Genomic DNA, 12,638 nt, shown 5'->3' with positions numbered 1-12,638 from the left:
AAACTCAAGTCTTGAAATCCAGTGGTAATAATTACACTTATTTTACTTACTTTTATTTCTCTTGTAATTATGTTACAGTCAGGCCCGGATTAAGAACACATTGGGCCCTGGGGCTATAGCAACACTAAGGGCCCCCTTTCATATGATTGCCATGCCACAGTGTCTTGTACCACAAGAATTTTTTTTTTAATTATTATTATTTTTATATTTTTTAAAAATTCCTTTTATCAAATCATTTTATATAAGCACACTAAATATTCCATGCTATTAACATATTTTAAAAAATATTTAACATATAAAATATTTAACATATTTTAAAATTATATTGCATATATTGCTGACACAATAATTCTTTCCTCTGATTAACACAAAATAAACTATTTTGAAGAATGTGGGTAACCAAACCGTTGATGGTCCCCAGTGATTTCCACATTATATATATTTTTTTCCTACTATGGAAATGAATGGGGACCAGCAACTGTTTGGTTACCCACATTCTTTAAAATATTTTCTTTTGTGTTCAACAGAAGAAAGAAACTCATTCAGGTTTAAAACAACTTGAAAGTGAGTATGTGATGACAGGATTTTAATTTTTGGGGTGAACTATCCCTTTAAGCACAAGGGTCCGCATGCTATTAGGATGCTGTCACTTTAAGACCTGCACGCGTCCGATTTTCTCAACTCACTTCAGACATAACCAACTGTGTTTATGTAAACCTTTTGTGTATTTGACAGTATTATAGCGCAATCAGACGCGAAAGATGAAGTCCAGTAGTCAGGTGCTGTTTGACAGGCTTAAGTGTGTGTGCACGCTTCGGGTGTATGGGGTTGGGGTCAGAAAAAGCGCATCTCAGAACAGCACACGAATGACAGGTTTAACTGGCTTTTAAAGCACATGCAAATAAAGAACTTGTGATTGCGAATAAGTGCAGTGTCCCGTGAGTAACTCTACCGCTGTGTTAACGTGTGATGTGAATGTGTCGAGGTCGAGATGTACGGATGCGGCACCAGAACTGCAACTGATAAAATGTACTTCAAAGGCAGAAAGTGGAGACAAGTCACACGACATTGGTGTTCGTCAAAAAAACAGTAGGAAAGTTAATTCGGGATTTTTACACGGGTGATGATGATGAGAGAAAAACACTGACATTCTGAATTCAAACGGCAATAAAATCAACCGACTCGTCCCTGTAAATGTTGAAAACACCTTACGTTTTAATGAGAAACAATTACTATCCGAATAGGGCTTAACTCGTAATAAAAATAATAACTTGATGCAGCTGCTATCTCACCTTTTTCAACGTGTAAAGCACGCAGATCGGCGACGGTGTCGGGTGAAGATAATTGTGAGCTGCCGCTGCACGCGGGGTCTTCCACTGGCTCGGATGTTTTATGTGAACCGAAGCAGTTAGTTTTGTAATTTTTGCTGTAAGATTAGCATCCCTTTTCTCCCTTTCAAGCTTATTTTTCATTTTTTGCGCAACACTATCACTTTTTTTAATCATTTTGAACACCAGCGAGGCTGAACAAGCAATAAAGGCCAATTTTCTAGTCTACATGCGATGCGATAGCATAATGCAAAGAGGCGTTTCCCGGTGTCATGTCGCGAATTGTAAAGTGATTTTGATTGGACAGTGATTTATCAGTCAGGCACATTTTCCAATCATTTTTTCTTGTTATTTATTAGACACAAATCAACCACCTTTGACTTGTCAATCTCATTTCCTCCAGCCAATCACGGGCCCCCTCTACCCGCGGGCCCTGGGGCTTCAGCCCCACCTAGCCCTTATGTTAATCCGGCCCTGGTTACAGTAATCTATTATGTTTGTCATACAAAACCACACAGAACATATAGATATGCTTATTCCACAAAAAAAAAAAAAAAGGTTTGCTGTGATTTCATTTCATTCTTTTTAAAAAGTTTTTCATATGCTTTGTGGGGGAAAAGGAAGAAAAAACAAGATATTATTTTATGCTGTATGAGTGGATTTATTAGATTAAGATGTATTAAAAAAATGGTAGATTACAAAATCTTGCTTGTGCCAAAGCTCAGCTAGAGGAAAGATTCAGTTATATTTGTAAAATGGCTGGTAGCATAGTAAATGTGCCACAATATATTTCATATAAAGTAAAGTGCTCTTATAATATAAACTCCTGAGTTGTGTCCGAAATCACAAATTATCTTCAGGTTCTTATTTTGAATAACTTATGAATGTGTGTAGTATGAATGGAATCCAGATGTACTACATTAGCCATGTTGTCATTATCATGTGACCTACCAGCATCAGTTGTATCACTTCGCTAACATTTACAAATCATTTCCCGTGGCCTCATGGGATAGTAAAGTGGACACCGTATGCACAATTCAGAAACTCGCTGAAAGTTAAAAAAAAAAAAAAAATAAATAAATACCCTGTTAAATTCACAGTTAATATTGTTAATAGGGATGTAATGATACCCTAATGTCACAATTCAATACATGTCACGATACTGAACTCACAGGACGATATTATTGCGATACTTCAAGACATATGGTAAAAGGTAAACAAAAAATTAAATGTTGATTAAAATGCTACATTTGGTATTACATTGGAGGTGGAAATGAATAGGCTTGGTGTTGGTAACTCAATACACAGGACAATGACAGCAGAATAAAAATATTCATGCTATTCATTCTAACACTAAACATACAGGAAAATATGAATATGCTTGCACTCTGTCATTGACTAGATATGTTTAAAATACTGTAGGCCACTTTTTACTGGTAACAAAAGACATTTGACATTACCAGGACCCACAAATATTCCCCCATTGCATTATTATACATTATATTCAACATTGCATGTAGCGATTCAATGTAGAACTGACACTAAACTCTGTAAACTTGATTTTCTTTTTCTTCTCACACAGTAATTTTCATTTTAGGTTAACTAAACACAATAATATATACACACATATATATATATCCTCCATCAGACACATGAGTTTTAATCTCAAGTATCAACTTTAAGTCAGATCTTTTTCTTAAAATTCATTAAGAAAATGAGATTCACATGGGATTACTCTGCTTGTTTTTTTGTTTTTTGTTTTTTTGAGGAAAGTGAGACTTACGGAAAAAATGTTCTCCATTTAAGGTCATTGCTGTCTATTTAGGAGGTCTCATTAGTAAATTCTCTTTCCTGTTGGTGTTTACGCTTTTTAAACACGTTCTCAATTATAGGTCGTTTTATTTTTTGTTTGTGTATGTGTTCAAAGACGCTTTCTAAAATGTGTTTTTCTTCTTCTTCTTTTTCTACAATAGGTAAGGTTGCCATTTCATCCTGTCTCCTTGGTCATTTACACAAGAAAGAGGCCACTATTTTTCATTACAAAGGTATATAAAATTATTTTCTGAAGTCCTGTCCACAGAGAAGCGGTAACCATTCAAGACTCAGAATTGAAGCATTTAGGAAGAAAGCATTCTAAGGTGGAACTTGCAGTTAATGGCCATGTTCATGGTAACACATAAATCTATTTCTGCAGTGTACACTATCATTCAAATGTTTGGGGTCAATAAGTTATCTTAGTTTTTGTTTTTGGTTTGTTTTTAATGCATGTAATCATAAAGGATACATTAAATTGATCAAAAGAGACAGTAAAGAGATTTATAACGTGATAAATTAATTTTCAGCATCATTACTCCAGTCTTCAGTGTCACATGATCCTTCAGAAATCATTCTGATATGATGATTTGCTGCTTAAGAAACATGCATTATTAGTATCCATGTTTAAAATGTTTGTGCTGATCAAAAGATCAGCATTTATTTGAAACAGAAATCTTTTGTATCATTATAAATGTCTCTGCTGTCACTTTTGATTAATTTAACATACCCTTGCTGAATAATAATAATAATAATAATTATTTCAAAAATCTTACTGACCCCAAACTTTTGAATGGTAGTGTACTAAGAAGTGTGCATGAACTAGAACTCTAGTGTTCCATGGTAAAATTACATGGTTGTTACTCCCACTAAAGCATAGTGTCAATGCTGGGCATGCTTCAGGTTTATAAGTTCAGGGATTCATTAATATTAAAACTATTTCTAATTTTAATAGAAAGTCAGCATATTCTGCATTTGGATGTCTAAATGAAAAGCATGGAGTCGGTGGTTTAATCTCAAAGATGATTTTGTGTGCTGGTCTAGATCAGAGCTTTGTGGGATGTTTTGAACAAAAAGCCAGTCTGGCCTTTGAGCCACATATGATGGTAAATGATACTGTCTGCCTCCTCATGTCAGAGCTTCAGGCGCGGTCAGCAGGGCCAAGCAGCACTGGCCTGTGGAGAAATCAGCAGAGGTCACCATCATCCGTAGAGAAGAGTTAGCCATGAACAGTGCTGATGTTAGTCACAGCAGGGCCAGATCAAAAGCTCAAAAGTTTTACATTTACTTTTGACTTAAACATCCATTTTAAAATCTTAAAATCTTTAAAAGGGACATACTGGATTTATCTTGCTTTTTTTAAATAAAAGAGCATGGTCAACTATACTAGCGTACACTTAATTTATAATATCATTTATGGAATAAATGATAAATCCACACAATTTAATTCTATATTAATGCTCTTTATTAATTCTAAGAAAAATTATGCAACAAAAAAAACATTAAAAACATAACAGCACTCCTACAGTACCTTTTCACCGTTTGTATCACTCCGCTTGAAGTGAATGTCATGGCGGCCGAACAAATCAACCATAGTTTTACAAATACTACACTTGAAGAGCTCTTTTCCAAAACGCTATAAATCCATTTTAATAGTTTTCATGAAAATTACTTTTTTTTTTTTTTTTTACCTAGACCTATACATTTTGTTAATATCAATTTATCCTGTTAAAATGGTCTATTTGCTCAGTCTGAACATTTTTAACAATGGTTATTAAATTAAACAACAATTTTGTTGATTATAAATTCAAAGTTTATTTATTTTTTTGTTGTTTCAAAACGCTCTTTTTTTTAGCCTTTTTATATAAAAACATCTAGAATCTTAGTATTGAAAGGGTGACTATATGTTTTAAACAGTTTACTGAACTGTTTGAACGCCTGATACGATGTCACACACTTGCGCGCACACACACACACACACACACATTTGTTTTTGTGAAATGTGGGGACATTCCATAGGCGTAATGGTTTTTATACTGTACGAACCGTATTTACTATCCCCCTACACTACCCCTACCCCTTAACCTAACCATCACAGGAAACTGTGCACATTTTTACTTTCTCAAAAAAAAAAAAAAACTCATTCTGTATGATTGATAAGCCTTTTGAAAAGTGGGGACATGGGGAATGTCCTCATAAGTCACCTCTTTTAGTAATACCCATGTCATTATACACATTTGTGTCCTGATATGTCACAAAAACATGCACACACGAGGCGAGCCTCTTATAAAGCAGCTGTGAGTTGAGTGCCTCTTCTTAGCCTTTTTATATGAAATCATCTAGAATCGCAGTATTGATCTGGTAACTATATGTTTTAAACTGTTTACTGAACAGGTTGATTGCCTGATACGATGTCACACACTTGCGCACACACACCTACACACACACACACACTCACATACGAGGCGAGGTGAGCCGAGACACCCTTATATTCAAACAATCCTATCTCGGGAACCGAGCCGAGTTGGCGCTCCGGACTCCGGCCCCCAGTTGTAGGTCTCACTGGCTCATCCAGGCAATCAAAAGTGTTAACAGAGTTTAAAGCACTCATTTTGAAGACTGAGCAAAAACAAACTACCTCGCTTCAAAGAACCACCATGTTAGATTGCATCGAACGCTCGCTGAATTCTGATTGGTCGAGAGGACATATCGCATTTAGGCTAAAAACAGGTTTGACGCTTATAGCGGTTTGGAAAGAAACGGCATCTTGCAGTACATTTTAAACAAGGAAATATAGCGATTTGGCATGAAACATTGATGGAGCAGAGAATAGGTTCAGTACACAGCAAAATGGCAAGTTTTTAGGTGCATTTGTAGTTGTTTAGACCTGAAATATGTGACTCATATTTAATCCTAGTGCCTATTTTACAAATTGTTTAGACGTTTTCCGAGATGCGAGCTCCAGGCCGCCAGCGGCTGTTCAGTGCTCTTGTATCCGCTGAGAACAGCTTCATCTCGGCCAGTGCTTCAGGGATTTGCCGCTGGCTCTTATAGTGGTTAAACATGAGATATAATTCATTTTAGGTACGTAAAAATCACTCGCAAGAGACTTTTAAATTGAAAGGGACTTTTACTGTGTTGTATAAACACAATATCACACTCATAGCCGTGTGATATGGCTGTATATATCCGTATCGCACGGCTACATGTGACATTGCTCATATATATACACAATGATCAATTAAAATGAATAAATGAGACATTACAAATTGTGGCTTATATTTCCTAAAAGTGTTGCCTCTGATTAGTGGATTTCTCTCCAGTAATATGGTATCTTTGTGTAAAAGACTACACCTTTTTTGAAGATTTTTGTATTGAAAAGTTTATGCGATAATGTTAAAAGTAATGGTTCTATGGTTTTTCTGTGGAGAAAATGAAGTTTTACTGTAGAAATCCTACAGTTGCACTTTATAGTTTCTGTAGATGTAGTGAGCAGAAGACTGAAAAACTAAACTGTGATTATTTTTAGTGCTGAAAAAAAAAAAAATAGCAAAGCTGCAGAGAACATCTGGTAGTTGCACATAATAATTTGTTATGCCATAAGCTTAGTATTTCTCATCCTTTTTTGCTGAGGGTAATTGAAGTGATCTACATTAACACTGAGCAATGTTGCTTCTAACTTTGTTTAAACGACTGTAACATCACTTTACTCATTATTCACGGTCTTTTGCTGACTTTTCCCACCATTTTGTGGGGTCTTCACTTCCATAAGCAAATGACAGTGTTTATGTGTGGCTCATGTCATAGTATTTAAGCTGTAAACACAGAATTTAGTAGTCCTTTTTATCTCATTCAGTGCACAGCTAAGGAAAAGCCCTGTGCGCTGACCTCTCCTTCCCCTTACACTCATATCTGAAATTAATTAGCAGTTGAGACGCTGTTATCTTGCCTCTCTTTTTACAGCTTAATTGACTAATTATGAAATCAGCGAAGTTGCGTGCAACAGTGGTGGGTTTTAGTTTGTAAATGCAATCTCAAGATATCGACTTTTGAGAATGGACATTGGGTAATTAAAGCCTTATTTTTACACCATGTGCTTGTGAATTTCCTGCTGTTCTGAACTATTAAAGACACACAAGGGCTCTGACCTGCTACTGAACTTTCTCAGATTACTGTCAGTGCCAAGTGACCCAGCACGAAATGAGAGCAGTTCACCTTCCTGACAGGCTCAGATACAAACACACCAAACAAAGTGATGCAAATGAATCCGTCGCGCCTCAGGACAAGGTCGCACATTGCACACATGTAGATAAAAAGTATGGTGGGAATGCATGGAGAAATATTCCTTTTATCAGCAGCATTGAAGAGTTTTTTGAAGCTTAACAGCATTGATGTGATCTGATTTTATTGATATTATTTCATGCACAGATCATTTCAAATGACCATTGAGTGCATCTGAATATATTAAATCAATCCACTGCTGAATGAATATATTTCCTTTAGGTTATAAGTTGGAAAGGAATTGACCCCAACCTTAGATATATTTTGGCCATGCTTACTGCATCCAGTATCCTTGATTATGTTATCAGATGGCTATCAGTTGCACAAACCATAAGGCATAGTTTGTTTGGTATCGTTGGACTAAGGAGTGGAGATGACTCCCGTGAAAATAATACAACAACATCCAAAGTTATAAGAATATACTTTTCTTTTTTTCCCCCCCCATATCCAAAGTTATAAGCATACAAATATTTTTTTTATTCTCCACTAGGTGGTGCTGGTCCGAAACTGCTCCTTCAGGGCATCATGCTGATGAACCATACCAAGTTTCGTAACAATACGCTAGTGGGTTCATAAAATACAGCATTTCAGCACAAAATTCAAAATGGCCGATATGAGAAAATTGGATATCATTCGACTTGGTGTGATGCCCCAGATCTAACAAGTTATAAACAAAAATAGCTCTGGACCAGTAGGTGGTGCTGTGCCAAATAGCTGCATGTTTCGTCAGGTCATGCTTGTGATGATACGTACCAAGTTTGGCCTGAATATGATAAAGTGTTGTAGAGATATAGCCTTAAGTCTATTTTCGCAAGCGCTATGTAAAATTCATTAGTGCGTTTTTTCAAAAAAAAAAAAAAAAAACAGTTTCGAAGAAATTGAGAAATATTTTTGAGAAATCAACGTGAATTATATAAGTTTTTGTCGGCATGGTCTGAAGATGATCTGGTTCAATTTTTGTGAAAATCGGAGCAACGGCCTAGGTGGAGTTTGAAAAAGTATGTTTTTCGAAAAAAACTAAAATGGCGGGAAAATCTTCATGAAGGAAATTGTAATCAAATTGTATTGAGCAAAGGAATGAGAGGAAAAAATAATTTTGTTTCTAACCCTTATGGTTCAAAAGTTATTAGCATTAATATGAGTGAAAATTTGAACAGGTGGTGGCGCTAGAGGGATTGAGTTAGAGACTCCAAATTCCAAATTTTTTGTGTGCCGAATTTCCCAATAATTGAAATTTCCATAATAATTGACGCAAATCATCATATTAGAATGATTTCTGAAGGATCATGTGACACTGAAGACTGGAGTAACGATGCTGAAAATTCAGCTTTGATCACAGGAATAAATTACATTTTAAAATACATTCAAATAGAAAACAATTATTTTAAATTCTAATACTATTTTACAATATTAGGTTTGTACTATATTTTATATAAAATTAAGCCTTAGCAAACACAGGGAACATTAAAAAAAAAAAAAATTTTTTGGAGGATATTTATTTATTTATGAATGAATGAATGAATGACTGACTGAATGAATGAATGAATGAATGAATGAATGATAGGACCTCCTCAGCAATTTAACTGAAAAATGTGTGTATCTTTTTTCCAAAGAGGTGAAACTCAAAACTTACAATTGTTTGTCTCTTTGTTTTTCGAGTACCATGTGTAGATGTGAATGGCCGTCAGGACTGAGGTTAACTGGCCAAACATTCATGATCAGTTGCAAACAATCACGCGTTCTCAAATCCTCAAAGGTCACAATGACTTTATTTCAGCAGATGCTTTCTTCCCCACTGCACAGAGTCATTTAGGCCGAATATTATCACATTTAGAGCTTCCTGTTTGCAGAAATGGTAATGGAAGACCATGTGTTAAGGAAGTGAAGGATATAGAATGAAGAAAATGGACATCCAGATGATGAAGTGTGGCAGGAAAGTGGGATGAACATGATTTGTGTGGAAATCTTTTACAACCCTGGCATTGTCCTCTAAAGGATGACTTCTCCAGGCTCTAGGATGACATGGCTAGAATGTTAAATAAGCTTGGAGGAGTTTCACATTGTCACACTGTGTCACTGGAGCATCTGGATGAAGTTAATCTCCAGGGCCATTTGAACAGCATTAGCCTGCTGAACCCTCCGAGCGTAGTGACTTTCCAACTGAGTTATTTTGCCTATACGGTTTCCATGGCCAGCTAACACAACTCTAATCACCGTCATTTATTTATTTACTTTTAGTTGGTGATTTCTTGTAATATTTTATTTTATTTCATTCATTTTATTTTTAGTTGGTGATTTCTTGTAATATTTTATTTTATTTTTAGTTGGTGATGTTTTGTAATATTTTATTTTATTTTATTTATTATATTTATTTATTTATTATTAGTTGGTGATTTCTTATTTCTTATATTTTATTTAGTTTTATTTTATTCATTTTATTTTTAGTTGGCGATTTCTTGTAGTAATTTATGTTATGTATTATATTTATTTATTTATTTATTTATTTATTTATTTATTCATTATTAGTTGGTTATTTATTTTGATATTTTATTTAATTCATTTTATTTTTAGTTGGTGATTTTTTTTTTTGTAATGTTTTGTTTTATTTTATGTTATTTTTAGTTGGTGATTCTTTGTAATATTTTATTTTATTTATTTTATTTATTATTAGTTGGTGATTTCTTGTAATATTTCATTTACATTTTATTATTTTATTGTATTATTAATTGTTGATTTCTTGTAATATTTTAAGAAAAAGACATACTTTATGAAGTCATAATATCACAATACTAAATTTGTATTGTGATACTAAATAAGAATAAAATAATGCAGTAAGCCACGAGATTTTGTGCATTATATTGATTTTACCACAGTGAATAGCTGTTTTTTATTCATGGCATCAAGTCAAGTGTACAAAACCTTTGTCTAATTCCTCACGGCTTTTTTCTCCAAGCCAAAACTTCTCACTTTTTCCCCAATGATTTTTAGCTTTCCAACAGTCCACGAGACTAATCCAAATATACTGTGTGAATATTCAATTTTTATCTGCCCGAGTCTCAGTATGTGCTCATTGATTCAGCCCTGCTGGCAGAGTGCAAGAAAAACAAGCTTTACGCCTGTTTAAATAAAACACCCCAAATAATGCACGTTAAATGTGGATGTTATCTGGCTTTTTGGGTGACATGCAGAGTGTCAGGATGTTTGGAAAGGATGAATGGCAGGCGGTATGTGCATATGTGTGTGTTTGTGTGACGTTGCTGATGGGGTTGGCTGTCAAACTGTTTATGCAGAAGGAAACTGATAGTAATTTATCTGCATCACTCACTCTGCTGCATCTAAATAGCTTGCAGTATTTGACTGCTATCAGCATCTGTTACACGCACCTCCCCGTGGGCAGGTGTGTAGATCAACGCTGAGAGTGGAGATGCTTTACAATGGCTGTTTTACAGGCTGATTTGTGCTTGCATTGTGGATATACTTTAAATGGCAGATAAATGGAGAAAATATATGGTATTTAAGGAAAAAGGCAATAACCCATTTACTGAGATACAGTACATGCTACAATGTTAAAAATAAATATAAGCAAAGATGTTGATTTTTTTATATGGAAGCTCGTTTCCACCATGGAATAAAACAATTTAAAAGATAATTGTGATTTTTTTTTTTTTTCTCACAATTGCGAGTTACTATAAATTTTATTTTATTTATCATTATTTGTTGATTTCTTGTAATATATTTTTATTTTATTTATTATTAGTTGTTGATTTCTTGTGATATTTTTTTATTTGATTTGATTTATTATTAGTTGTCGATTTCTTGTAATATATTTTATTTTATTTATTATTAGTTGTTGATTTCTTGTGATATTTTATTTTTTATTTTATTTTATTTATTATTAGTTGTTGATTTCTTGTAATATATTTTTATTTTATTTATTATTAGTTGTTAATTTCTTGTGATATTTTATTTTTTATTTTATTTTATTTATTATTAGTTGTTGATTTCTTGTAATATATTTTTATTTTATTTATTATTAGTTGTTGATTTCTTGTGATATTTTTTTATTTGATTTGATTTATTATTAGTTGTTGATTTCTTATGATATATATTTTTTAATTTGATTTGATTTATTATTAGTTGTTGATTTCTTGTAATATATTTTATTTGATTTATTATTAGTTGTTGATTTCTTGTGATATTTTATTTTTTATTTTATTTTATTTATTATTAGTTGTTGATTTCTTGTAATATATTTTTATTTTATTTATTATTAGTTGTTGATTTCTTGTAATATAAAAAGTCAGAATTGTGAGTTTAAACTCGCAAGTGCAAGAAAAAAGCTATTTTTATTTAAATTAAAATATATTAAAATAATATTATTAGTTTATAATTTTCTTGTAATATTTTATTTTTATTATTTTATTTTTTATTAGTTGGTGATTTCTAATATAAAAACTCATTTAAACTTGCAATTGTGAGAAAAAAGTTTGCAAAAGTCTTTTTTTTTATTCGGTGGCTTAAACAAGCTTCCATATTTTTAATACTGAACTAAATTGAAAGCATTTCTCATACTGTATACGTATATAATATTAAACATACTGTATATATATATATATATATTTTTTTTTTTTTTTTTTACTTATATATAAATTAAGGGGCATTTTACAGAAAGATAGCACAAGTTACTCTAAGAATTTGTATGCATGTGTTTTATAGGTTTTTACAATTAATATATTTAGTAATCTGAGATCAGAGATACAACATAGTGGTTTTAATGTGCTGTATAAACTACATGCTGTGTTATAAGCATTAATTGTCATTAATGGTGACTTTATAGTTGGAATAGCTCTCTTGATAATTGCAACATCTCTCCATTAGAGCAATTAGTGTACTGTCTTAACTTTAACAAGAGTGGCGCGCAGCAAATTAGCAGTGTTGTTATGAGGTGTGCGTGTTGCTATCCGCGGATGTCTGGGAGCAGTAATGAGACAGCAGCTTCTCTTAACGTAACTGGTGCTGGCAGAGATGGTAACAATTTATAAACTCAGTGTGCCTGCAGATGGCCAGGCTTCCAGCGAGAGCCAGGAGTATGTCCACATGGTGTTGGACTGGCGCAAAAATGATATTTGTCTGCGAAATCTGTAATCTGTTCTTGAACAGCACCTCATATTCCTTTTGTTTGCAAAATATTGATGGGCATATAATGGTAAAGAATCT

At 33.4% G+C, this 12,638-nt stretch overlaps 1 protein-coding gene across 2 annotated transcripts in view; it reads left to right on the top strand.

Moving 5' to 3' along the window:
• Positions 1-12,638, top strand: part of LOC137032937 (receptor tyrosine-protein kinase erbB-4-like) — a 231,435-nt gene that overhangs the window by 59,224 nt on the left and 159,573 nt on the right. Inside the window, exon 2 of one of the 2 annotated variants that reach the window (XM_067404965.1) lies at positions 3,302-3,373. The exons of the other annotated variant lie outside the window; for it this stretch is intronic. Within the exon in view, the coding sequence (XP_067261066.1) occupies positions 3,302-3,373 (72 nt within the window). The remainder of the gene's footprint in view (positions 1-3,301; positions 3,374-12,638) is intronic. 2 annotated transcript variants of the gene reach the window in all.

Source organism: Chanodichthys erythropterus, chromosome 12 (assembly GCF_024489055.1).
Source record: "Chanodichthys erythropterus isolate Z2021 chromosome 12, ASM2448905v1, whole genome shotgun sequence".
Classification (NCBI taxonomy): domain Eukaryota; kingdom Metazoa; phylum Chordata; class Actinopteri; order Cypriniformes; family Xenocyprididae; genus Chanodichthys; species Chanodichthys erythropterus.
Note: the sequence above shows the minus strand (reverse complement) of the source record. Positions and strands in the feature narration are given on the sequence as shown.